Source organism: Stenella coeruleoalba (genome assembly GCF_951394435.1).
Source record: "Stenella coeruleoalba genome assembly, chromosome: 8".
Classification (NCBI taxonomy): domain Eukaryota; kingdom Metazoa; phylum Chordata; class Mammalia; order Artiodactyla; family Delphinidae; genus Stenella; species Stenella coeruleoalba.
The window spans coordinates 38,113,093-38,141,033 of NC_137154.1; the positions used below are offsets into that span (position 1 = coordinate 38,113,093).

General features: G+C 53.3%; 1 protein-coding gene across 1 annotated transcript in view; it reads right to left on the minus strand.

The window, feature by feature from the left end:
- The window catches only part of OTOG (otogelin), a gene marked incomplete at its 3' end in the record, with an annotated part of 86,127 nt that overhangs the window by 14,367 nt on the left and 43,819 nt on the right, over positions 1–27,941 (minus strand). The window contains exons 26-42 of the mRNA XM_079928169.1: positions 26,549–26,683; positions 26,109–26,255; positions 25,694–25,813; positions 23,695–23,811; positions 22,846–23,002; positions 19,799–19,825; positions 17,144–17,311; positions 12,637–12,909; positions 10,564–10,681; positions 9,713–9,792; positions 7,459–9,263; positions 6,465–6,633; positions 6,036–6,181; positions 5,388–5,477; positions 3,677–3,860; positions 1,105–1,325; positions 757–895 (exon numbers count right to left, since the gene is read on the minus strand). Of these exons, the coding sequence (XP_079784295.1) occupies positions 757–895; positions 1,105–1,325; positions 3,677–3,860; positions 5,388–5,477; positions 6,036–6,181; positions 6,465–6,633; positions 7,459–9,263; positions 9,713–9,792; positions 10,564–10,681; positions 12,637–12,909; positions 17,144–17,311; positions 19,799–19,825; positions 22,846–23,002; positions 23,695–23,811; positions 25,694–25,813; positions 26,109–26,255; positions 26,549–26,683 (4,096 nt within the window). The remainder of the gene's footprint in view (positions 1–756; positions 896–1,104; positions 1,326–3,676; positions 3,861–5,387; positions 5,478–6,035; positions 6,182–6,464; positions 6,634–7,458; positions 9,264–9,712; positions 9,793–10,563; positions 10,682–12,636; positions 12,910–17,143; positions 17,312–19,798; positions 19,826–22,845; positions 23,003–23,694; positions 23,812–25,693; positions 25,814–26,108; positions 26,256–26,548; positions 26,684–27,941) is intronic.

Genomic DNA, 27,941 nt, shown 5'->3' on the forward strand with positions numbered 1-27,941 from the left:
TTCATCTTCTATCTGTCTTATTATAGGTGTGGCCTTCCTTTGAGCTGTTTCCAGCCTTTCTGGATGTGTTCACATTTATAAATCAAAATACTCTAGGCTGGTCCACCCCTGCCTACCCGACTAGTGCAAACCTAATGGGGGTGGGGAGGAATGACTCTCACGTCCATCCTCAACAGAGGAGAGGAGAGACGAAAAGAGAAACATAACTAAAAGTTAAGAGAAAGGAACTAATATTTACTGGATAGTAATGTGTGATGGGCCTCTGTGCGGCACTCTGTACACATTATCTCATGTCATCTTCAAAACGACCCTCAAAAAAGTGCTATGACCGCCCCCATTTTACAGAGGAGATTCAAAGAAACTAAATAATCAACATAAAACATGTATTTGATGTATTTATATAAAGTATAATAAAAGTGAAAATTTTTAATTTGTTAGTATGTTTATAGATTTATTTAGAAAATATTTATAAATTTATTAATTAATATCCATTAGTGAGTGAATGACTAATTAAATCTGGGAAAGCCTAGACCTGGACTCAGGTCTGTGAGCCCTTCTCCCAATCTAACAGGGGTGAGGGGTGACAGTTACAGCAGCCATGGAGGAGACCCCCCCTTCCCCTCTCCTCCCCCTCCCCCTCCCTTCTCCTCCCCCTTCCCCTCTCCTCCCCTTCCCCTCTCCTCCCCCTCCCCCTCCCCTCCCCTCTCCTCCCCCTCCCTTCTCCTCCCCCTCCCCCTTTCCACCCCTGCAACTCACGGCAATAGTCGGAGCGTCGCCACTTGATGCACACGTGGAACTTGTGGCACATGGCCACGTACACGGTCAGTGCCACACAGGGCTGCTGCAAGTACTTGGTGTCCCGGATCCACAGCTCACAGAATGACTCCGGGGTGACCTGGGCCGTGCATCAGATGGTGCTGCCTACCCACATCCCCCATATCTCAGGGCTCAGCTCCTCCCAGCCCGGCCCAGGGACAACACGGACTTTGGCAGGCTCCCAATCTGTCCCAAGATCAACACCTCTAGGGAGCTTGCCCCCTGCAGGTAGATGCTGCCATTCTCAGCCCAGGAGGTCCCCCCATGCTGGACCCAGGTGACACCTACAAAGCTGTGGCAGACGCTGAATGTGTGGTTGGACACCATGCGAAGGCAGGGAGAGCAGTCGGCCGTGGCACAGCTGTCTGGGCGGAAGCGGGTCTGGCCCACCGAGGTCAGGGAGCTGGGCACCTGCCAGCTGTCCAGAAAGGGAGCAGGGTCCTCGGCCTCACCCATCACAGAGCCATCCTCCAGGGTGAGGTCATTGGCTGCGTCCCCATCACAGATACCTGAAAGGGGCAGAATTACCCCAGTGGCCATAATAATCACCACTCCCAGGTCCCCAGCTGTCACACTGAATATTCCTCACAATAATTCTTTGAGACTGGTATCACTGTTATCCCCATTTTATAGATGAGAGAAATAAGGTACAGAGAAGCTAAGAAATGCACTGTGTAAGAAACTGTCTTTGTTTAGGAAATACACACCAAAGTATCTAAGGATAAAGGAACACAATGTCTCAAACATACTTTCAAATGGTTCAGAAAAAATGCATTTATGTAAAAGGCATATGCATAGAAAAGTGAATATATAAAAAGGCATATATACGTATATAAATGCATATATACATGCATATGTATATATATAATATATACATATATATATACATGGAGAGAGAGAGAAAGAGAAGCAAACAGGCAAACCGTGAACACTCGGTAAATCTGGGTCAAAAGTACACAGGAGTTCCTTATACTATTTTTGCAACTTTTAAGTTTAACGTTATATCAAAATTAAAAGTTACTCCAAAAAATCTGCTTTAGCAGAGATTGCTAGCTAATTATAACACCTGTTTCCTCTTCTCCCTGGGCGGTCCACTAGCCTATTTCTCCCAGGCTCTCCTGTGGTTGGTGAGACCATGTGGTAAGTCCCCACCAATGGAACGTGAGTGAAGGTGATGGGCACCACTTCCAGGTTGGATCCGTAAAACCTGCCCAGCTCTTTCCCCTTCTGGGCAGTTGGAAGCTTGTGTTGAAAATGGCAGAGCCACAGGATGGAAGGAATCTCCATTTGGGAACTTAACGTGTGCAAGGAATAAACTTCTATTGTGTTAAGGCACTGAGACGGGGGCAGGGCTGAAGTTTACCTGTCACAGCTTCTAACATGACCTTAACCTCCAGCTTCATCTCTCACACTCTAGGCTCCAAACACACACTTCCCTGCCCTTGACTTTGCTTGTGCTGCTCCTTCTGTCTGAAACACTTTCTCAGAAGTCCTTCCTTCACGGGCCCCTCAGATGCACTGTCCATGACTGTCCCAATTCTGTGTAACAGGTTCAGTTTGCAGGTCTGGGTTGCTCTCTGAGTGCAAAGATTCATTTTCCCTTATAGTCTCACTCTCTCAATATTCCCCCAAGTTGCCTAGCAGGTGCCCAAGATACCAATGTTAGTCTGGATAAAATAGAAGTAAATTCGCTGACTTCTGCTCTGACACCTCCAGGCACCAATTTCGTGAATATAAAGCATGAGTTACTACAAAATCCTCAGATTTTTATCAACAGTCCCAATGGTCAGATTTTTGGTCTTGGCATTGAGTCACTGAAGGGTGTCACAAAGGCATCCTAGGGAGGAGCTGGCCACCAGAGGCTGACCACAGCACTCTGCATCAGGCACAAACAGAAGGAAAAAATGGTGAGAAAGGGATAGCAGAGGAGGTGGGGATGGTGGTGGTTGTGTGTGTGTGTGTGTGTAAGGAGAGATGTTTGTGCCAGTAGGAATGGAAGTTTCATAAGACATTTTGTCTTTTTTGCCTACTGTTCTGTCCCTAGTGACTGGGACATAGTAAATACGTGTTTATGTGTTGCACAAATGAAAGAATGAGCAGGGAGCAGGCTCACACGTGTTAGCTCATGTGTAGAGGCATTTTGAACACAGAGGCATGAGTGTGAATGAATAAAATGGGTGCAGATTTACGGACGGAGGGCATGCAAGTATGTGTGTGTAAGTATTCCTATGTCATCCATCATCATAATCACAACAGTTTGTCATGGAGCACCTTATGGGGGCCCACATCCTTCTGCACCTGCAAGGAGCAGCAGTCCACACTTAGACTCCTCCTGTACCCCTTGTTCTTATCAAAATACATCCAGGCCCTTAAGGCATGCTCTCTGCAACCATGCTGCGGTCTGAAGAGCACTAGTTCTGTGTTGTGGCAGCTCTGCTGTGTGATCTTAGGCAAGCCACTTAACCTCTCTGAGCCTCCTTTCTTCTTTAGTTCGATGGCCATCCCTCAGGGCTATTGTGTGGATGATCTGGAATAAGTGAGATCAGAGTGTAGAAGTGTTTTGTGAAGTGCCCAGGCATATGCAGACAGGGAAGATTATCTGGTGTTAGGAAGCGATCAGGGAAGCTGACAATCTCGGCTGAAGTGACAACTGGCCAAAGCCAGAGCCCTGCGCCATCTCCCTGCTGGCAGCTTCAGCCCTAGAACACAAGACATTAGGTCTCTGCCCTGGCAGCTCTGCTGGTCCCACCTCTGGCCCAGCACTCTGTCCCAGCTTTCCCTGTTCCAGGGGAACCTGTGTCTGGGGGCAGAGGTGGATCCAGGAAGCATCCCCCTCCCCCCCAGCTGGGTCCCACCTCACCACAGAGTCCACGGCCCTGGGGTTTGCTGGCTTTGCTGGCCTCCAGGATCATGAGTCCTGAGCTGTGGAGCCACTGGATCTGGATGTGTGATGGTGTCCGGATCACATACATGTGGCCTGTGTCCTCAATTGTGAACCCGTACCTGCTCACAGGGGGCCACACAGGCTGCAAGTCCACAAACACCTTGTGGGGGAGGGTGTTCAATGTGAGCACAGCTTGTCTGCCTGTCCATCCGTCCCTCCCTCCCTCCATCCATCCATTTATCCAACTAGCAGTTATTAAGCATCTGCTACATGGCAGGCTCTGTTTCAGGCACACGCACCCAAGACACAGTCCAAGGTGGCATGGAAAAGTTCTAGAAACATGTTATGAGCACAAAACAATGAAACAAGAAATGCAACAGCTGGAGGCAGGTGACATCTACGTGCCCAAATAATCCTGAGCCCTTCTAATCACTCTCTTTTTTTCTGATTCTGCTCAGATCATTTCTTCTGGGAGACTGACCCTAAAACCCCAGCCGCTGGGTTGGGTACCCCTTTCTCTGGGGTCTCCCCAGCTCTGTGCTGTCCTTTAAGACAGATTTGTTCCCTCATCAAGGCCCTCCATGGGCTGTGAGTCTCTTAAGGGCAGAAACTGTGTCTCACTCACCTTTGAATCCCCAGCACCTGCCTTTGGGCCTGACATGAATTGGGGGCTCAAGCAACGTTTGTTAAATATGCAACACTTTAAACTCAAAGCTACAACCCCTGCTACTTACAGACAAGGTTAAATGTGTATGTATTATTAGTTTTACTATGTGGAAATGGGAGATGAAAATATTAGGATTTTTAAATATTTATAATGACTTTCTACCCTCCCATCCAAGAATCACTGTTTTATTAATCACTTTGCAAATTACCCAGTGCATAAACTACTGTGTTGAATAGAGGAAGCCCTAGCCCAGTAGTCGGAAAACTTTGACCTTGGGCAAGTCCCTGGCTCTCTCAATCTAGCCTTCTGAGCTGTACAGACAGGGCCATGGGCTCCACAATGCTGGAGCACCTGGGATGAAACCCAGGGAGTTTTATGCTTAAGCCTCCATCTCATGGAAAAGCCACTGCCCTAAGCCTTGTTCCTGGGAGTCTCACAAGGTGTGGCCCTTGTGTTCAATGTTCAAGAGCAGATTCTAGTAACAGGGCTGCAGGTCTGAGCTCAGGAATAGGTGGGGAGCGCCGACACTTTGGGACCTGAGGAAGAGATGAGTCAGCCCTACTCACCCTCCCCCTGGGAAGAGCTGAGGCAGAGCCTTCGGGGTGGGTACCCCACAGAGGGTGGGCTGTGGCTGGGCACCAGCCTCCTTGACAGAGGTGGGCCTGATGTGAAGCCGATGCAGCTTAGTGTGTTCACATGGCCTTATATTTTTGTAAAAATTGCAGAAGTGAGATATTTTAACCACAATCATTTAAGGCTACTGTCTCTTGCCATTTAACTTCTTTTCGGTCGCAATATTCCTCCTGGTACACTTCCTCCCCTGACATTAAGAGTGGCCACAAATATTCTAATTAAAATCACCTCCAAATATACCTCATTTTGCATTATTTTTCTTTTAGAGGATCCCTCCCTTCCCTTACTCCCAGTTGTGAATAAGCCTCAAAGCCTCTCCTCCCCCGATGCCCCGCCCCTCGCCTGACTGCTGCCCTTCCCTGGGGGCTTGCTCTTTGATGCACTCACCTTCCGGTTGAAGCGGTCAACGGTGACCTGATGGGTCAGGTGAGTCACATTCAGCATCACCAGGCAGAACGGCGGCCAGTTCAGGTGCCCCTGCAGAGAGAACCCAGCCCTCATCTACCTGGAGCCCTGCTGCCGCCTCCTCCTGGGGAGCAACTCTTCCCCCCCAACCCAACCTTGCCTCAATATGCTAGGGGCACCCACTGGGGTTGTGCAGATGGTGCACAGAGTCCCACGGAACATTCTGCTTCCACCTGACCTCCTGCAAGCCCCCCAGAAAGCTGCCTCCTTTCACCTGGCTCATGGGAGCATCCTAGTAGGCGGTTCCCCGCAGCCAGCACCCTTGACCACAGGTCATATCCTAGGGGTGGCACCCCAGCTCCTCTGCATTTCAGTGCCTCTCACAGGGGCCTAGGCAGCTGGGAACGGTGCAGGCCCCAGGAAGGGCCAGGAGGTGGCGCTCCACTCACTCTTTCCCCAGGCGCTGGTTCCAGAAGAGCCCCATGACTGAGACAGACGGAGCTGCTGCAGGGGCCTCTTCATCTGTCCTCGCCTCTGATAACCCTCAAAACCCAACTCACTGCTCAATCTCCCCTCCAAACCTAGTCAGGTCCCAAGGCCCCAGCAGGAAGGGAAGCCGGGGACAGTCACCAGGTTGGCACTTTTGCAGTCGAGGACGTGAACAGTGACCATTTCATCGGGGCTCTGGCTGAGGATGTAGATGGCCTCCTTGAACAGGGCTACATAGCTCCCGTCGAAGGTGACAAAGCTCAGATCAGGGAAGATTGAGCACCGGCCTGGGGAGGGCAGGGACGAGAAGAATAAACAGATGCCCCTGGGGCCAAGGCCACCCAGGAACATGAGGCCTTCTCCTGGGTGATCCAGAGGCCTTGGGGGGCTGGACGGTCACACAGAGATCAGAGGTCACGAGGGTAGGAAATCTGCCAGGTCAGAGGTCCCACAGGGGGTTCATGTCAGGGTTACCCTGAGGCTGGAAAGCACACAGGAGAGGGGCAGAGATTGTGCCGGGTTCAGGGTACGAGAAAGACATGGGAGGCGCCCGCGGACCCCACGACTCACAGGCACACTCCCAGAAGGGGCAGCAGCGGTCACCGCCCACCCTCACTGCGAGGCCCAGGACCCCACAGCTAGGAGGCGCAGTGCCCTGGGGACAGTGCTGGGACTGGTTCACTCGGATCAGTTGACCCTCCAGGCAGATGTGGCGGACGCAGTCCTCCTCGGCGATTGGCTGGGGCACAGGGTGGAGGAACAGCCTGAGCGATCCCCTTGGGACCACGGTCACTCATTCCCCTGCCCCACCTACCCCCAAGCCATGAAGGCACAGATCCTTACCCCATAGGTTCTGGCAGGTAGGGGACCCTGAGGTACAACGACAAGGGAATGGTGCCTTCATCCTCCCTCCACCCACCCAACACACCACTGGGGGCCTAGGGCTGGGCTAAAAGCGAGACTAGGGTCAGGGGACTGAGTCCCAGAGAGTCTGCACATCCACCTGGCCCTGCAGAGAGTTCTAGGTACATAGCAGGTCCGCTAGCTCAGACTCGTAGAAACCCAAGCACACGCATGCACACACAGTTTATCTCTTTTCTTACAAACGCACAGACATATACCACCTTGCGACACCACACATCACATGCACAAGAACACACACACAGACAGATAAGCATTCACATGGAGTCCCATACACGTAAACACAAACGAGTTCACACACAGTCCCATATGGGTACACACATACATGCAATGCACACAACAGCACACCATGCTGTCACACCAAGCCGTCCAATGGGCCCCTGGGTCCCAGGTGGGGCATGGAGGGATCTGCTATGGCATCAGAGGCCCAGAGGAGCTTGGAGAATTTGCAGGCTCCAGGAGCTTGGGGCAGGGGTCAGGATGGTGACTAAACGGCCATCTGGCAGCCTGGAAGCTGGCTAAGGAGACGCCGCCGCCGACCTTGGGGATGTGAGAGCACGATGGTGTCCAAGCCCCGGGGCACAGGAGGAGGGAAGGCATGGAGGGTTCACATACAGGGGCAGAACCCAGACAAGTCACTCACGACACAGATTTCAGGTGTCCTGGCTTCAGTGGTGGTGGCCAAGGACACGGCCGGACCTGCCGAGATGCTCTGGGCTGGAGCCGAGCGCCCAGACTGCTCGGTGGTGGCCTCTCCCTCCGGCTCTGCTTGGGGCTGAGGTCCTGCCGAGGTGCCATGCACCTCAGCCAGCTGGGGGAGCAGAACCAGCGAGCTCTCTCGGGAGGCCGTCCTGGCTGAGACTCTGCTCAGCGGGTAGGACGTGGGCACCAGTGGTACTGTGCCAGCCCAGGGGCCCTCAGCCTCCGTCACCAAGGTAGCAGCAGTGTGGGCCACAGCAGGCGTGAGCTCTGTGGGGCCCCCCTGGGCAGAGCCATATATCCAGGTGGGCTGAGACACTTGCTCGGACAGGATGGCCATCTTCTCCGTGGTGCTCTTCCGTGGACCAGCAGATACTGTGGAGGCCGCCCCGCCAGCCAGAGCCACAGCCACGACCCCAGAGGCTGGCAGCGTGGCCCCCAGAAGCAGGTCTGGAGCTGTGCCTGGTGCCTGAGGGACCACATGACTGGGCGGGTGCACCTGGGCCAGGACAGTCTGGGTGAGAGGCAGTGCGGGGCTGAGTGTCCGAGCAGGCAGAGTCGTGGCCACGGCGGGAGATGCGGCCTGTTGCTGCAGTGGAGGGGGGATGGCAGAGACGCTGGGGCCGGGCGTGGCCACTGGGGCGGACGTGCCCACCTTGGCCAGGGGCAGGCTGGTGTCGGGAGGCAGACCAGAGAGGAGCTGGGGCTGCCGAGTTGACTCCAGAGATGCAAAGGGTGTGGCCCCCAGCCCACGAGCGACTGTGGACAGGCTGGCGGCAGTTGCAGGCCCCGAGGGCAGAGCGGGAGGCCTGGCGGCTGCGGTGGCATCCAAAGCGGGGTGGGGCAGGGCCGTGGGGAATGGGCTTGGCAGTGGGGATGCTGGTGGGCCCGTGGCCTGGCTGGGCCCAGGTTGAACCTTCTCTGTGGATGGCGCTGTCTCCACCATCTCAGTCACCAGGGGACTGGCAGGAATCTGTTCTGCGGCTGTTCTAGACTCAGCTGGGGGGCTGCTGGGACTGGAAATGCTCTGGGACTGTACGGGACGGGGGATCCCTGTCCCCGTCACGACCTCCGTTATTGATGGTGTCGGCAAAGCCTCGTGGGATCCTGAGGAAGTGGGAGGCCTGGAGGTCACTGCAGGGGAAGCCACAGGCCTGGAGGAGGGACTTGCGGGCAACTCCAGGCTCGGGGAGGGCTGGAGGGGTGTCGTCTTAACAGGCAAGGAGCCAAGGCCTAGGACCGTCACGGCTTTGGTCACGAGAGGGAAGCGAGGTGCAGGGGGTGACAGGGAGGAGACTGTGATGTTGACGCTTCCCGCAAAGATCACAGTCACCCTGGTCGTCTCCATGGCACCCGCCCCCATGCCTGATGTGGGCATCTGCTGTGAAAGGGGAAGGGATGAGGGCTCTGGGACACGAGGGGTGGCCAGGTGGCTGGCGGTCACTCCCGTGCTGGCTGGGGCCTCTGTGGGGTGCTCAGGGACGTTGGATGCAGTGACCCCCGGTGGCTGCTTCTGAGTGGTCTGGGTGGGGCCTGGAGACAGAGCTGGCCCCTCAGTGGCTGCCACGGGTGGGTTCAGGGCCGTGGTGAGCGGGATAGCTGGTGTGGGTGCTGGCCTGTGGGATGGGGCCCCGGGAGCTTCCTGTGGAAACTGCAGCTCCTCGTCACTGGGGGTGGGCAGCTCTTGACCGGGAGGCAGGGTCTCGTTGCCAAAGGCCTCCGTGGGAACCAAAACCATAGGCTCCACACCTGGGGCAGACCAGAGAAGAGGCTCAGCCAGTGGGGCGACTGCTGCCGCAGGGGTCATCACTGGGCAGGGCTGTGATGTGGGGCTCCTGGGCTGGCACCCTTGGTGAGGGGGGTAGGCAGCTTCTGACAGCTGGTCAGGGACTCTGTCACGTGGTGTTAGATGGCCCAGAGAAGTCAGCAGGTCTGGACCCTGTCCCACACCTCAAACCCTGAGCCCAGAGCCCAGAGACCTCAGGTCTAAGTCTGGCCGCATTCTCAACACGTGACCCAAGCCAGTCCCTTCCCCACATGGGCCTCATTTTTTCTGTGAACTGGGGGGAATGGACCAGATGAGGTCCCTGCCTGCTCTAGAGTGCTCTCCTTCCAGAGGCCCCTGTGCTGACCCTGTTTCACCAGGGACCCGGGGGGTTTACAGGTCCAAAGAGGGATGAGAGGTCCAGGCCACTCACAGTCCTCCAAGTAGACGCATCTCTGTGTGACTTGATCCAGGACCCTGGGGGTGGGGCACACAGGCACACAGCCTTCCACCCTGAGGACAGAGCAGGGGGCCAGTCAGCGGTCTGGAGCACCAGGAGGGCCACCGCCTTTCACCTGGACGGAGCACAGACCTCATCCTTTCTCATGACACACGTGTGTGTGTGTGCATCTCATGTACATGGAGACATGGAGACAGCATGTACAGGAGCACACATACCCAAACACGCATGCCGCACACTCCTGCCCTCAGACTGAGAGCAAAACACGAACAAAGTCTGGTTATGTGCGCACTTGTGCCCACACTCACAACAGGCACACGTGTCTCCATTTAGGCGCATTCTCACGTTCCTCCTCCACACCTGCAGGACTCAAAGCCATCCACGTGGATACACATACGTCCACACGGTCCGCCAAAACATCAGCGTACCTTCTGCACACACGCCCAGCTGCACCAACACCCAGATGCATGCAGCTCATACGCGTGCACACACACCCAGCTGCACCAACACCCGTACATGCAGCTCATACGCGTGCACACACACACAGCTGTGTACAGCTGTGCACCCACAGCTACCCTTTGTACACCCACAAGGCTCAGCTATACACACGTGTGCACAAATTGACATTCACATATGCCCACAGCACGCAGGTTCACTCTGGTTCACACACATCCCCATACCCAGTATACAAAACATACCTACACAAGTACACGTGAATACACACACACCACAGTACATGCTCATGCCTAAACCCACAGACTGCATATAAACCCATTCACTCAGGTATACACTGAGGTACACACCTTGAATCCATGCCACCTCACCTGGGCACATCCTGGCAGCTGGCTGCCCGTGGGTCCTGGCAGGTTTGGAAGCAGGGGCTGGCACAGGCATCGTAGTGCCACTCACAGGTGGGGTAGGGAGCCCCTGAGCGCTTGGCATCTGGAAAGGTGCCCCAACCCAAGACAGTGAGACTGAGCCCCAGCTCCTGATCAGGTGCCAGGGCACAGAGGTAATCCCACCTCAGCCCATGCCCACCCTGCTCCGTGGAAGAGATAAATGGACTCGTGCAAGAAAAGTGAAGACTGAAATGAGATGAAATGAAACAAAACAAAATCAAATCAGATCAAATCCAACCTGAGGGGAAACCATATTCCTGAGAGTTGAGGTCGGTGGCTGGGGGATCTTTGGGTCGGGACTCTGGGAACTTGGTGGAGGGGCTGAGGACCGGGGGTGGGGTGGGACTATGGAATGGGCAGTTGGAGTTGGGCTTTCAGAGGCGGCCAAAGAAGAGGCTGGGACCCCTGATCTTTCCATAAGGCTGCCTTGTCACCCTGACCTTCTGGGACCTTGGTGGCCAGGCTTGCCCCCTTGTTGGTAGCTAACAATAATAATAACAACAACAGCCAACTCTTAACACCAAGCACTACACTCAACATTTCACAAGTATTTACTCATTAATCCTCACAATAATTCTATGAAGTAGCACTATTATTATCCCCATTTTACAGAAGAGGAAACTGAGCACAGAAGATGCCGGGAATATTAAACTTTCCCAAAGGAGATTTCCTCAAAAAAGGCCTTGTGGCCAGTGCCTTGACAAGTGAAGGATCCTCAGGGAAAGTCTGGAGCCTGTGGGGGGCTTCGAGGCAGAGAAGACCCCAGACCATGCTGGCACGAGTGATCAGTCTCTGAAACCATGGCCTGAGCTGGGAGGAGGGAGCAGCAGGCTGGAGGGAGCAATCCCACCCGGGCAGCCCCATCCTAACGAAGCCCCATCCCCAGTCCCCAAACTGCTGCTGACTGTGAAGAAGCCTGCTTTTATAAGATCCTTGAGACCAGAACTAGGAACTTACATCTGGGGAGCACCTGCTATGAGCCAGGCCCAGAGCAAAGCCCGGGAGATACAGTCAATCCTCACAACAACCTTCTGAGGCAAATATCCCCATTGCACAGATGAAGAAACAGGGTCAAGGAGAGGGGGGCTGGGGCTCCTCCAAGTGCCAAGGACCGGGATCAGGACTCTCTGCCTTCAGAGCCTGGGTGTCTTCCAGCAAGGGACACAAGTCCTGCCATCATAGCCAGTGATGAATCTGTCCTGGGTGGGGTTCACTGGTGGACTTGATAGGTGACCACTGAATGTGAGAGTGAGCTGGCCCAGCCCTGGGCTGGGAGCAGTGGGAGATGATAAATGAAAGGCTGACTGGGGACATATTTACACGTGTGTACCTGTAAATGGATCCATTCATACAGCACGGGTGCCCTCACAGGCACAAACATACATGTGCACGTGCAGGACAGAGAGGCCAGCCTGGAGCAGTAAGGAAACTGTGATCACTGTCTCCAGGGTTTAGGCAGAGGACTACTTTTGGGGCTCACCCACCTGGCAGGGAGATGGCAAAGCCCTGGAGCCCACTGGTCTCAGCTGGAAAGGGCACGAAGCTGCCCCATCACCGCCCAGGTTCTTGGGCCTCTCGTGGGAGCCAGGGGGGCTGTGGCCTCCTCAGGCTGTGCCCCAGGGGGCAGTCTTTGAGCTCACAGGGCAGGCATGCGCCCCGATCAGCAAGAAACCTGAGCCTGCGGGCTGTCAAGCTGCGGCCACAATGATCAGTCTTCTCGCTTCCACAAAGGCCGCCCTATTTTTAGACCTTGTAAATGGCCTGTGGGAGTAGGCAGGACCCAGGAAGCTGGCTGGGCCCCAAGTCACAATGCCCAAGGCTCCCTAGGCCACCAACAAGGAGGCCGGGCCCCCTCCCATCTCAGGAGTGGCAACCATGTGGCTTCCCTGTGTCAGGAGAGTGAGGATCTTGTCTCTTGGAGGCAACTGGAAGGATGAGGTGGGAGGGGAGCTGAGTCAGGGGCGGAGGAGCTGAGGGCGATGCAGGGTGGACACCTACCCAGAAGGCGGAACAGCGTGCCCCGGCGGAAGGCCTCCGTGTGCTCGTACAGCCGGAGGGCCAGCACTGGGCCCAACACGTAAAGGAAGGCCCCAGGCTCCGCCAGGGACTCGAGGGCCACCAGGCCCGCACGCCACGAGTGCAGCGAGAAAGAGGCATGGTGGTGGAAGGCATCGCTGGCCTGCCACTTGGCCAGCTCCAGAGACCCGTTGGCCATGACGTGGAGGAAGAAGTTGGGTCTGTCCGCTGCCTCCAAGGATATCACATCTGGGTCTGCCAAGAGCCACGAGGGTGAGGTCAGCAGAGAGAGGTCTGGATGCGGGGAGGGGGCAGACTCCCAGGCACCGTCTGCAGTCTCAGCGACTCAGGACTGGGTCCTGCTCCTCCCAGCCTGCCCGCCTCCCCTCAGCCCACCCACCTCTGCCTGCTGGCTGCCCCTCGGCACATACCACCTCTACCCGAGGGAGGGAAGGTTGGGGGTTAAAGCCCCAACTGCAGAGCCTTGGGGAGGTGACTGAACTATCCCCTCCTCCCTCCCTCCCTCTCTCCTTCCTTCCATTCCCTCCTTCCTTTCTTCCTCCTTCTTTCTCTCTCTCCACCTTCCCTCCCTCCTGCAAACATCTCTGAGGCCCCTCCGTGTACCATGTGCTAGTCTAGATGCTAGGGATACAGCAGTGAGTAGGACAGACAGAAACGGCTGTCCTGGTGGAGTTCTGTTCTATGGGACATACTAGACAAGCTGGGGTTTGCTGATTTGTCAGTTTTCTTGATCCCACTCCTCACAGAATCCCAGAGGGTCAGAGCTGGGGGACCCGAGGCTGAGCCCAACCCACGGCAGGGAAACTGCCCCAGAGGTGGGAAGGGGCCTGCCCAGAGGCCTAAGAGCTGGGCTCCACTGTCCTCTCTCCTGTCTCCACACTGCTGGGTGGATCTCCCCTGCCCCCCACCACAGGGCCCTGCAGGGTCAGGGTCCAAATGCACAAGCAGGTGTCCGGAGTCCCGGCCCGCCATGGCTGGCTGTGCTGTGGGCAAGTGAATTCACGCCTCCAGGCTGTGAGGGACAAACGGTGTGTGAAAGGCCCAGCACAGGGCCTGGTGTGTCTCCCCCTCCCCCCATCACCCCTCCACCTCGTGGCCCCAGGAGATACTGCACAGAGTTCCTGTTAGACCTCCCTGGGCAGCTGTGAGAAGAAATGAGGTAACTGGGGGAAGAATGAATTCTTCACGTCAACAACAACTGCTATTGATCAGGACTTAACTCTGTGCCGGGCACAGTGATGAGCAAGCTCTCTACCCGCTGCTTGTAGTAAATTCCAAGAGAGCCCTGTGAGGTGGCGAATTCATTCATTCAGCAGCTAACACTACTGAGGCCCCCACCAGGGGCCAGGCACTGTTCCAGGCACTGGGGACACAATAGGGGACAAAAGGACAAAACCCCTGTCCTCACGGAGCTGACATTCAAGTAGCGAGTGGTGGGTGGGGAGTAAACATAATGAACAAGCAAATTCTATAACACGTTAGAAGGTGATGACATTGTCATCCCCATTTTACAGATGAGGGCGGTGAGGCCTAGCGTCACATTGATGGTGGAAAAAGGAGGCAGGATTGGAGCCCAGGCTCTTAACCACTGTGCAGTCAGCCCCAGGGATGGGATCCAGGAGTGGCCATGGGGCAGCCCAGGCGGGGAGAGTGCTGAGTCCCTCGCTGGGTGACCTCAGCCAACTCACTTCCCCTCTCTGGGTCTCGGCTTTCTTGTTTGTGAAGACTGGAGTTGGCCTAAATCAAGGTTCTCAACCATTTGTCCTGAAGTCCTCCTAATGGGGGAGAGGCTGAATGCCAGACCTAGAGGTACAGCTGTTCCTCGGTACACCCGCCCTGGTACCAAAATCCAAGGATGCTCAAGTCCTTTACGTGAAATGGCCCAGTACAGTCATCCAACCGTGTTCGAGGTTTCCATCTGAAATTCCACCCGCGACTGGCCGAATTCGTAGATGTGGAACCGTGGATACAGAGGACTGACTGTACAAAGTCTTGTGTTTTACCTTAAATAATCAAATGATTTTTCACCTTCCATTTTCTAAATTTTATTTCTCTTTTAATATCTCTGTCTGGGAGGAGCCTGCCAAAAGTGACAGCCTGGTTGCTGTCACTTGCTAGTGATGTCCCCTTGGGTAAGTTACCTAACCTCTCGGGGCCTCAGTTCTCACATCTGTAAATTGGGAAAATAATAGCACCTACCTCCTAAGATTGTTGTGAGGGTTAAATGACTTATTATGTATGAAGCACTTAGAACAGTGCCTAGCACACAGCAGGTGTACAGAAGAGTGAGATATTATTTATAATAAATCAGTAACCTCCTCCAAAAATCTTTAAGTAAAATTGATACTCCAGGGAGATGCACCAGGTTGTGGCTTGTGTCCCTTTAGTACATCCTATAGGACATCAAGACCATGAGAGTGAGAGGCTCAGGCCTAAATGACTGCTGAAACTTCCTCTCTGTGACATCTTCTGCTCTCCATTTCTTCCCATCACAATCTTACGCATCCTTCAAGGCCAAATTCAAGGGACACCTCCCCCACGTAGCCACCCCAAATCTTACCTGGAAGGTATGTTCTCTTCTGCTGTCCAGTACTCTGGGCACAGCACAGGGAAGGAACACAGGATGGGGTGGGAGTGGGAGCCTGGGTCCTCACTGGGCCCTGCCCCCAGCTGCCCAGGAGACCCAGGTCTGAGATGGAGGCTGGCCTTCACAGCCTCTGGGCATCCCATCCACAGTGACATTCTCCAGGCCCAGGCTTCTCTAGGGTTTGCTTAACATGCCATAAAACCACTGGAAAATCAACACCCCCTCTAGACTAGACCTTACTTACTGGGCTAAAATACTGAATGGAGAACAGAAAATTCCCACTAAGCAGATGGTCCATTACAACTAGAAGGCTATAAGACATCCTTCCTTCTTCAAGCAGGACCACACAGATCTGGGGGTCAGGAATGTCTAGGGAGGAAGTGTTCCCTTTTGGGGCAGTGGGGATGCTCCTGGCCCTCCTGTGGCCTAGTCCCTGGCTCCTCACTCCCAGGTTACCTCGTGCAGTGACGTGATTCCTCCTGGCACCCCCTACTGTACCCCCGGCTCATCCCACCATGGACATCCCCTTAGCTGTGCCTGGGGTGTCCCTCCCCTCCTTAAAGCCCTTCCCTGGCTCCCCACTGCCCTCAGGATAAAGATCCACTTCCTGAGCTTGGCTTACAAGTCCCTTCCTGGCTCCTTTCAACCCTTCAAGGGACAACGCTTATTCTAAGAAGCCTCTGCTGACTCCCCAGGACTGAGTTAGGGGCTCCTCCTTCCCACAGGCACTGTAACTGCCTTTGACGTGTCTGTCCCCTGGATGGGACTGCGGACTTCTGGTGGGCAGGGGTCGTGTCTCTGATGCCACTGATTCCCCAGTGCCCAGCTTGGTGCCTGGCATGGGAACAGGGCTCAATGAAAGGGAGGGGGGCAAGGAGAGAAGAAGGGGAGGAGGAGGGGAGGAAGAGAGAGAAAGACAGGACGATCCTCGTAACTAGATAAACCACAGACCTGAGAATCTGAGAACTTAAATTCTCAGGCTGGAATGAACTGAGATGTGTGTTGGTTCAAGATTCCGGTCGATGCTGGGATTGGCTTCACGGACCATCCCTGTGATTAGGGAGATACTGACTAGATGGGACCAACAGGATTTGCGGGGAGAAACCCTGATCAGTGATCACAGTGACCACACACTGGGACACACACAAATGGCCACAGAAGAGGAGGCTTCCTAGCACTGGTGAACTGAGGCCTTGGCTGGCCCAGCGCCCAACACAAACACCACCGGCGGTCACTCCCCACCGGGCAAGGTCCTGCCACCCCTCAGGCACTACTGAACTCTGAAGAGAAGATGGTGCCCACTACAGCTAAGCCCTTTAGGTCTGCTGGCAGTCAGACCCAGGAGGCTGGCTGGTTCCAGGTGTGCCTCAGTCTGTGTAACCCACCAGATCAGGACTCAGGACCATAACCTGAGCAAATCAAGAGCCCACTCCTCCATTCACAAGAGAAGGTCCCACTGGAGTTAATATATCAGCCAGCTCCCCTCTGGTATTTACAGTCTATCTAGTCTTAAAAATAGAGAGGAGAAGTGGGGAGGGGGGTAGGAAGAGGGAGAATAAGAAGGAAATTTAGGGGGAGGGATGGGAAGTCATCGTTATTGCCACCTAGCTTTTCTGGAATACAGCTGCTGTGTGAAGCAAGGTCCAAAGGGACATCTGGACCTTGGCCTCTCTGGTTTTTTCAAGAAGAAGACAGAAGGTGTTTCTTGAAAGAGGCTAAGAGGCTGACCCAGAACCCTGTCTCAACTGGGAAAGGGGTGCCTGTTGGAGCCCCACATTTCTCCAGCTACTATAGCTGGCTTAGGGTCGTAGCATCCTCCCCTCCTCCAGCACCTGCTTCCCTCCACCAAGTGCTGGAGTGGGGCCAGAGGGTGGGCCTTACCGTGGGCCTTGGCTTTGTAGAGGGCAGCCGTCAGCAGGAAGTCCACAATGTCCCCCGGCGCCACATCCTCTGCTCTCACTAGGACTATGGCACTGCCTGCCACCTTCATGGCCACCAGGGCACCTCTGGCTGCCAAGCTGGCCAGCTGGTAGGGGCCCTTACCTAGTGCTGGAGAGAGGGGGCCCGGTCATAAGCCCTGCCACCCTGGGACTGTGCCCACCCCCCATCACTACCTACCCAGCCCTGCCAGAAGCGGGAGGAGAGAGGATGCTAAAGAGCTCCTCTTGGTCACGTCCCTCACCCCCGGCCCCGGGGACCTTGATTCCCATGAAAGGGAAGGGACGGGAGCCCCAGGCTGCCAGCCCCTGATGGGAACTGACCCTCTGCACAGCACCTAGATCACTTCACAGGAAGCCTGGAAACAAGGCCACCCCTGGGGGGCATCTGGGCCCCCCAAACGTCTCTCCATGGGCCTTTCCCCCTGCCTCAGACTCTACCATTCCAGCTGCTGCGCTATTCAGAGTCACCTCTGGGAGAAGATGCCAGACCTGGTCTCTCCCCACCTGAGGTCTGAAGGGTAAAGGCCAGGAAGCCTTGGGCTCAGCATTCGTGTTTATCTATTTATTTCAAACATGTGTCACCTCTGTGTCTCTTGGGTTCCTGCGGTGGTCGGTTGTCAGTAAGCTGGACAGGGGCATGGGTTTCCTAGACCACTGCAACAGCCTCATAACTGACCTCTCAGCCTCTGGTGTGGTCCGCCCTCCAGTCACCCTCCTAGCCACACTCCCTTCGGCGACTCCTCAGTGGCTCTCCCTTTGTCCTCAGGATAGACTCCAAGAGCCCAGCTTGATTCAGGGGCCTTTCACGCCCCAACCCCAGCCACCGCCACACTGAATTTCTCTCGCTCTTCCTTGTAAGAGCTGTGCTGTGTCCCACCTCCTGTCTCACTCGCGCTGTCCCACCCACTCAGCGCAGTCCCCCCCACACACCCCGTTCTGTGCCCGGGGCCAACGCCTCCTCAATCTCTGGGGCCCAGCTCAAATGTCACCTTCGTGGTGAAGCTCTCCCGGCACCCTCTCCCACCGCATGCAAGCGTCCTCCCTCCCCTGTGCTCCAGCGGTCTCGGAGCATGGCTAATGCCGATCACAGCTCTTATGAGGAGGGTCTCGATCGGGGGTCCACGTCTGTCTTCCCTACCAGACAGGACAAAGGCAGTGCTGTGCTGGCTTAACAATCAGCTCTCACAAAATGAACAAGCAAACGGAACCCCATTTGGTAATGTTTGCTGATTTCCGTGAATAAATACTCCCACCAGTGGTCAACTTCAAACTACCGACTGAATGTGGAGAGAAGAACACGCAGTGGGTTCTAGAAAGCCAGGGTGGGCCGGCTCCAGAGCACCACTGGGACAGGTCTCATTAACTGGTGAATCCCCAGCGCCCGGCAAAGGCCTGGACCAAAGAAAATGTTGGTAGAAGAGCAGAGTAAGAATGGGTAGGAGGGTGGGTGGGCGGGTGCAGGATGCTAGAAACAGCTTGTCCTTTGCCAGTTACTGCCACTCAAAATGCCACAGAAGGGAGAAAACTCTGCTCAGAGCTGTCTTGCTGAAATGTCTTGCCTGGTGTCAGACAGACCCCGCCTGTGCAGGGACTGCAATCCTCCCATTGCAGATTCCTGCCGTCAGGGGTTAAAGGTTTGGGCCAGCAGGAGCCCCTTGAGGCTAGCATGTTGGTGGGACTGCAGGCACTGTGAATGACCATGTTGTACCCTGGTCCAGCCCTCATCTCACGGATCCCCTAAGTGGCATCCTTGTCTCTCTAGTCAGTCCCCCCACTATTTCACCCACTATACTCTCGCCAGAGGACGTTTCTCAAACCAAATCTGATAATGCAGTTATGTGAGGACGGAGCCTTGGGCCTTTACCTGTACAGGCCTGCTCCTGGCAGGATGGTGCCTGGAAGTGGGGGCAGAGGGGACCTCAGAAGTCAAAGGTGAATGGCACCAGGGACTTGATGAGTATCTAATTCTGCCAACCTGGCCCCACCGCACAAAGATCAGTGCTGAAAACTACTCCTGGGCAGCCCTCCAATCCCACCCAACCCCAGTGATTAAACTGACTCATGGATTCTAACACTGGTCATTAACCTCCCTGGGGTCTTTAGTCATGACCTGGTTAATGCAGAAGTTGGAGCATAATCTGGTGCTCTGCAACACTGGCTAAACTTAAAGATGAATCTGACAGGCTGTGCCAGACTGTAAGTTTCGCCCCAGCAAAGGAAGAGCAGTTTGCATTTGCCTTTGCCAACTCAAAACTTCAGGAAACCCAAGACAATGTCCTGTGGGCCTGATGAGCTAGATTATGAAAGCTATGGGGCAGCACGTTGGTGCAAATGGGGTTTTCACTTCCTGGTGAAGCTGCCCTGCATGAGCACATCCCCGGGAAGCTAGCCTGGCCTGGGCTCTGGACAGAGGCTGCAGGAGCTGCTGGAGGCAGAGTTCCGGGGCATCCCTGGGCCCTGCACTATCAGGGCTCTGTCTCCATGACTGCTCCTCCAGGGCCAGCAGGGCCTCAGGATGGCTGCTACTGTTGTGGCCCCAGGGCAGGGATGGCAGTGCCCCAGCTTTCAAGGCTCCACCTGGGGAGGATGAGCTTACCTTTGTTAAAGAAGTCACAGTCATATGCTGAAAGAGAGAGAACAGAGACTTCTTGAGAAGCCTGGAACAGATGCGCAGGGCCAAAGCCCCATCCCAGCTCTCTCTCCTTCCCCAAGGGCTGGACCTGGCCTGTCTCCCAAACGCCAAGATTCAGACATGATCATTAGATCCAGATATCTTAAGGTGCAGGAAATACAATGGCTCCCTCTCTGTGCCCCTAACACAAAGCTCAAAGCCTGGCCCAGAGTAGGCATTCGGCATGTACCAAATGAATGAATGAATGAATGAATGCTGGGACAGAAGAGTATGTTTTGTGTGACCTCAAAGGGCAAGAATTGAACCAAGGAACGGAAGCTCCAATCGGAAATGTTGTGGAAGGTCCTGGAGGAATGCAAGCACAAGATAGAAGTCGGTCTTTCAACAGCTTTGAGTAGGAAGGGACCCAGGGCCTCCAGAATCCAAGCCTTTTTCAGGCCCCTGGGTGCAGTCTCCATCAGGTTTTGATAAGCTCCTCCAAGTATGTGCTCCATACGCCCCCTAGTGGCGCAGCACAGCACCACAGCTTGTTCCCCTGGCACGTAGGCCACGGATTCCTGAGTCCGCTGGGATAAGCTGGGGATTTTGCAGGGGGCACCTGAAGCCAGAAGCAAGACCATGAGAAGCCAGTTGACCGAGCAGATCTGGGACAAAGGCTGAGGAGGGGTCTCCCTCACTCACAGGCATGGTCTGAAGACAGCCACCAACTCCACCCCACACCCCAAAGCCCCATGATGAACACTATTCCTTTGCATTTGTCATTGCCCTCTGGAAACAGCACCAGGAATCAGTAGACTGACCCACCACGTGGCTATGGGTAAGTATGTGCTTTTCCTCACTTGTGGACTCAGAAGATTGAACTCGAAAATTAAAAGATCTCCAAGTACCTGGTTTCAAGTGTGTACCAGGTTAATGGGAGGTCGCCCAGAGAAGTCGTCAAAAGCCAGCTCTCTAGAGACCCGCAGACCTGGACTGAAATCCCATCTCTCTCACTCATCAGCTGTGCATACTGAGACAAGTTTCTCAAGCTCTCTGAAATTTAGTGCCCTCCTCTGTAGGATGGGGACTACCACTACCATCTGCCCCACAGACTTGTGAGGCCTGGACTGGGGTAAGGCAAGTGCTCACCTCAGGTGCAAAATTTAGGGGGACCTCAAAAATCTCAGTAATCAGGATATGTAATATTTTAATACAACTTTTTAATTGCAAAATTAATGCAAAATATCCATGATGGACAAAATATCAAAATTTTAAAATAGACAAGATCAGTGACAGCACCTTGCTGAGCCATACTGGAGCCTGAGGCAAAAGGAAAAATCAATAATATTGAGGCTGTCATTACTTAAAATTGTGATATTTTGTTCATCAGAGATGTTTCTGCATTAGTTTTGATTTTTTTTTTTTTTAATATTGCCTTAAAATATTGCCTTGGGGCTTCCCTGGTGGCACAGTGGTTGAGAGTCCGCCTGCCGATGCAGGGGACACAGGTTCGTGCCCCAGTCCGGGAGGATCCCATGTGCCGTGGAGCGGCTGGGCCCGTGAGCCATGGCCGCTGAGCCTGCGCGTCCGGAGCCTGTGCTCCACAATGGGAGAGGCCACAACAGTGAGAGGCCCACGTACCGCAAAAAAAAAAAAAAAAAAAAAAAAAATTGCCTTTTTTGGTACCCCCTTAAATCTTGTGCTCCAGGAACTGGCCTCACTTGCTTCACCCTAGGCCTGAATATTAAGTGAGTTAATGCACAGAAGGCACAGGGCCTGGCACACAGTAGATTCTCAGTAAACGTGTGTTCCCTTCTCCTTCCTGAACGATTTTTATCAGAGAAGTAGGAGAAGCAGACTGCATGAGGACCCAAGGCTTCTGTGGCAGAAGAGGCTCACGGTAAAATGGGCAAAGAAAAAAGAAGCCAAAGGCAGATTCTGCTCCATCTTCTTCCTGAGGTCATCCTGCCTGGAGCTCTCGTGCCAGCACCCACGTCCCCACGAAAAATGACAGCAACCTCGGCTCTGGCACAAGCACTGTGCCAAGTGCTTTACCTGCATTTTCTCATGTAAATCTATCTCACAGCTCCCTGCAAGGAAGGTACAGTTCTCTTAACCCTCAATTACTAGTCAGAGTCTAAGGAACATGCCCCAGGTCACCCTGCTTGGTGGAACTGGAGTCTGAACCCAGACAGTGTGGCCCCAGCACCTGTATAATAACCACTGCACCACAAAGTGAGGCGTCTTGCACCAGGAAGATGTTTGGTATGCAGAAACAAATAATAATCAATTAATTAATCATTTAAATTTCTATGCATGTTATTTCATCTTTTTAATATTTATTTTTGTATCTGTTTTGTGACATACATTTACACTACTAATAGTACATATATACGTACATGCATCTATGTGTATGTGTGTGTGTGTGTATATATATATATACACACACATGTTGTGTGTGCTCAAAATGTTTTCACTTGATAGGAGTGTACAACCAAAAGCATTTGCAGACCACCAGTGCTCCAGAAAAACTGCTATCTTGTGGTGCCTCTGATGGACCCCATGAGTCTCTCCTGACAAAGGGCTTTCACATTCACTATCTCGTTTGACCCTCACAATAAACCTGGTGGGACACATCTATTCCTATTTTTCAGATGAGAAAATGGAGCCCCAGAGAGGTTGGGGGACTTGTTTGAGGTCACACAGCTTGCAAATGGCAGCTCTGGGTCTGGAACCCAGGGCTCCTGACTCCTCTGGTAAAGTGGTTAAGAGCATGGGTTTGCAGCCAGACCACATGCAATGGAGATGAGCCCTGGCTCCTCCACCAACCTGTGTGACCCTGAGCATGTTACTTAATCTCTCTCTTTCTAGCCCATTTCTCCAACTGTAAAACAAGAATAAACAGTCCTACTTCACAGGGTAGTTATAAGAATTCAATGAACGATGAGCACAAGCCAGAGTGATGGGACCCCACAGGCCTGCCCACAGAAGGGGCCCACTCTCCCCCTCAGATGACTGGTCTGGACACTCACGGCAAAGGTGCGGGGTCCTCCAATCGACGGCCACCCCATGCTGGCAGCACTGGTGGGCATAGGCAGACACGCTGGCACAGAAGCACTCACAGTCACCGCCCCGGCTGCACCCACATGTGTCTGTCAGGCAGTTTGAGTAAAACCAAGTGACATCGACCTAGAGGAGGTCAGAAGTCAGATGTCAGAGGACAGACCCTGAATGTCAGCCCTTCAGCTTCTGGGCTGATGCCACTCAGCCTCAGGGAGCAGCATGAACATGAAGGGACCACAGGATGGGGCGAGCTGCCCATGTGGGGTGAGGACAGAAAGGCAGGCAGCTGAGAGGGAAACGTTAACTCCGTGACCCAGGTAGACCCTGCTTTTGAGAACTAAGCTTTCTCCTTCCTCAGGCCTAGGCTATTGGATCCAAGGGCTTAGGGTGTGGCTGAGAAACAGACGTGGGGCGTGAACCCCCAGCCAGGGCCAGAGACAGCCAAAGCCCATCTGACGGCAGCCTTCGAGGCCCTGGAGGGGGCCATGCAGAGCTGAGCACCAGCTCTCCTCTGTCTCCACTGAGGGCTGATGCCACAGCATGAGGGGTCTGTGTTCACCAGTCAGAAGAACTTCCTGATTGGGAGGAAGAGCCAGATTGAGATAGGCTTGAAAAGGGCACAGAAGCTGTTTGACTGTGTCTGTCCCAGGGAAACAGGGCAGACTCATCCGAGCAGACCAGAGGCAAGGGAATGGCAGAGGTGAATCTTTCCTCTAGACCTGAGGTGTCTCTCCAAGGCATGGAGGGTCTGAGAGCAGAAGGGATTCCAGGGAGGTGGGAAGGGGGCCCAGGAGTAGCCAAGCCTGGAGTCCACTCACCACAGGGTGGCAGGTCTCAAACACCTCGCTGAGCAGGATGCTGCACTCCTTTTTGGCAAAGGGTTCTCGGAGAGGATTCAGGACACATGTGTCTCGGGGATCGAGGGTGTCTGGGCACTGAGGGGGCAAAGGCAGCGCTGTTGATCTCCCTACCCCTCAAATGCCTGTTGCCTGATGTGGTGGAGACTCTTAGAGTGGCTCCCTTGATCCCGGCCTCCTGTGTTCACATCCTTGTATAATCCTCTGCCCTTGAATGTGGGAGGGACCAAACTGACAAGTCGACAGAAGACAGCAAAGGTGACACATGGATGTGGTTATGTGCCAGTGACTGCATTGTCATGTTACATAAGAGTGCAGAGCCCATCTGGCTGGAGTCTTTCCCTTGCTGGCTGTGAATGGCACGTGGCAGGAATGGTGGGTGGCCTCTAGGAGCTGAGGGTCGTCCTGGGCCAACAGCTCACAAAAAACTAAAGCTCTCAGTTCTGTGACTACAAGGAATGGCTGTCAACACCACATGAGTGGTCAGCGAAACAGATCCCTCTCCAGTCGAACCTTCAGATGAGAGCCCAGCCCTGGCTGACACCTTGGCTGCAACCTGTGATACTGTATGCAGAGAACCGAATCAAGCTGTGCCCTGACTCCTGACCCACAGAAACTGTGAGATAATACATGTGTGTGGTTGGATACTGCTAAGTCTGCAGTTATGATGTTACACAGCCATAGAAAACAAATACAGATTTCCCTGATGTCTGCTGAACCTCCTCCCCCGGCCTACATTGTCACTAGAGCCCCCCAGGGTATGCCTAAGCGGATTATTGAGAGAGAAATGACAGTGAAGGGTGAGAGGAGGGAAGCAATAAAGGTGAGTCACCCACTCAGCTTCTCTAAAATGGAACGGGTTAGAGCATACTTTTCTGAGGCTGTGAGAACAGCCTTGCCCCACCTCAGGATTACATTTAGCTCCAGGCCATGACTAACTGCTCCCCTGACACCAGTCTACATAGGCTTATCTCCACCTACTCCCCAACAGAGAACTAGGAACCTAAGATCACTCGGTCCAGCAAAGGCAAATATCTAACACTCATATCACCACTCTCTAATGCAGCACCCATGGCAGACATAACTAATCACTCACAGTTCTTCCAGCTGAGCCTGACACAAGTGTTGGTATTTCTCAACATAGCTGCCCAGGCAGCCTCATCTGACTGATCAGATTTGTCACATGAAGTGAAATCTATCCATTATCCCTCTCCCAGCCCCTTCACTTCACAGAGGACCACAGAGAAGATGGGACTTACTCAAGGTCACCCAGCAAGTCACTGGATGATCTAACACAAGAACCCCAAATAATAAAACAAACAAAAGAAAAACAAAATAAAATAACTTTTTAAGTAAAAGAATAAGACAAGAACCCAGATCTCCTGCTGTCAGCTCAGTGATGTTTCCCCCCATCACTCACAGCTTGGCAGCCTCAGACATCTCCCAAACTTCAGAGACATCCCCTATCATTTCTGCCTCTGCTAATATTGTCCTCCCTCTCTCTGATACATTCCTCCATCCAAATATGGTCTATCTTTTAAGTACCACACTAGTGCCACCACCTTCAGGAAGCCTTCTCTAATTGCCCCAACCCATGCGGGTCTCTCTTGGTCTCTCCTGTGTGCCAGACCTATCGCCAGGCACCGGGGCACAGAGATGGGTAAGATGGTAATGCTTCAACAAGACTCATCTTCCCTACTAGGTGGTCATCTCTCCTAGGACAGAGACTTTGTCTCCTTCCCAGCCTCAGCCCTCCTACCAGGGCTTGGTCTGGGGTCTGATGTGTGAGATGGGATGGTGCATGTCCTCAGGCCACAGGACAGAGTCCAGGGCTGAGGATGCTGGGTCAGAAGCTGAGAGAGAGGTTGCAGGAGCAGCCTTGCACCAATGTCCCTCTCCCCTGACCTGTGACCAGGGTCCATTTGGGTGAGAGGAGTGAGCCAGCTTGGAGAGGTTTTACCTCAACTGTAGCCCAACTGCCACCAAACTCCTGGGGGTTAGTTAACTCTAACTTCTCTGGGGTCCTCATCTCATTGATGGTCTTTAAGTCAAAGTTCCCACAGAGTCCTGTCAGCTGGCCCTGAAAGAAGAGAGAATGGTCAGTCTCAGGCATTCCGAGGGTGAGCCACAGGCAGAGGGGTCGCTCTGAGCCTAGGAGTCTTTCGTAGGCCCAGAAGCAACTACTGGGGTCACAGTGTTCAGAGAGAGAAGAGTCAGAGGAGAAGGGGCCCAGAGTCGGGCGGGGCAGATAGGACAGCAGGCATGAGGCTCCTGGCTCTTTGGCGAGGGTACAGCTCATGCAAGGACACCCAGTGGGCTGGCTTGGCTCTAGGAAGGAGCACAGGGCCCGTGAGGGTCACTGATCACATGACTACCTGCCACTGTGGCCCCGCCTGAATGTGCACCGTGGTTCTCTGGTCCCATAAGAGGGTGATGTGTTCCCGTGGGAAATGCACCAGCGTGAAAAACCCTGCTCGCCACGTGTGGACCTCCTGCTTCTCATCCAGGAAGCTCTCCGGACTCTAGGGGGACAGAGGTGGCCATTCCTGAGGCCAGAGTGTCCCCCAACACCTGGGTCAGCTGGGCCTGGCTACAAGTCACTGCCCAGCCCCAGGAGTTCACCAATTCCTCTGCCTCCCTCATGCCCTGACATTGACCTCTGGGCTCCTGGCCGTGGCCAAGGAATTCAATCTGGGCTGCGGACTCAGTGGCTCCAAGAGAAAGTGCTGTGGTAAGGAGACCAGTCCTTAGCCCTCTTCTGCCCTCTATTAACCAGCAAATTGTCCATACAAGCTTCACCTGCACCAGGCCTTACGGGATTTCCTGAGTCGTCATCGAAGATGATGAGTGAGTTCCCAACGTTGATGGAAATAAATTTCCTGCAGATGATGCCAGAGCTGTAGCAGTTTACGTTTTCTACAATCACAGAGAAGCTGATATCTGATGTGCTCTGAGGAGAAATAAGTTAGTGCAATAAACCAGGGAGAGAAGAGATTCTGATGAGAGGCATGGGGTAGGGGGACACAGACTCTGAAATAGTTTTCAACCCACTTCTACTTCATATGAGCTGTGACTCTGGGCAATTTACTTCAGTTGTCTGAAGCTCAGTTTTGTTTTGGATGCCTGGTGCAGTGTTTAGCATGTAGGGATTTTCCAAAAAGTGTCTGATGAATGAATGAATGAATATATAATAGGGATGACTGTTGTTGACAGGGGTGTAGGGGAAGGGGCACCGTCTTACACACACTGATGATGGTAATGTAAGCCTTTTTGGAGGGCAATTTGCAGGCACTGGACAACATTTCTAAATGTATAACTTTTATAGCAATTCTACTTCGAAGCGTCTAGAGACACATCCACAAGTATTCATTGAGCATTTAAATATTGACAACAACAGAAATGTCCATCAATGGCGAATTACAAAACAAACTAGAGTACACCTTTTCTGTGGAATTCTACAAAAAGAAGAAGAAAAATTTACTGACTCTATGAGATAATGTCCGAAATATACTATTAAGTGATAAAACCAAATTGCGGGATTCTATTCATAGAAATTAAACAAAACGTGTGTGTGTGTGTGTGTGTGTGTGTGTGTGTGTGTGTGTGTGTGTCTGTCTTATGGAAAATGATCTTGCAGGATTCACACCTAGCTGTTATGAGTGCTTATTCAGCAGGGAATAGGAACAGAAGAGATGTGAAGAGGAATATTTGTTTTTAATATATGCTTCTATATTGTTTTAAATGTTAGTGAAGAGCATGCAAAACCTTTGAAATTTAAAAAATAAAACAAGGTCTATAATCTTTGTCTTGTGGAGTTATTGAAATTATGTGAAAGACCCCAGCACAGTGCCTGCCCCATAGATAGGACTTATTCCATAGAAGGTTTGTCATTATTATTATTATTATTACTGTTACTTTTACTATCATATAATGAGATGGACAGGCCCTTAGCAAAACCAAGGTCCCTGAATGTGTCTGAGGCACTCTCCCACCCACCCTGTTGGTACCCTTTTCTCCTTCTGGAGGGGATCCTGCCTGCACACCAACTCTCCAGTCAGATTTCTTGGTTTCAACCTGACCCCAATTCTGTCCCTGACTAGTTGTGTGGTCTCGGGTGAGATACCAACTTCCTTAAGCCCAAGTTACTCCAGCTATAACATGGGCTCAATAAACTCTGTCTTGCTGTAAGAGTTAAGTGAAACAATGCT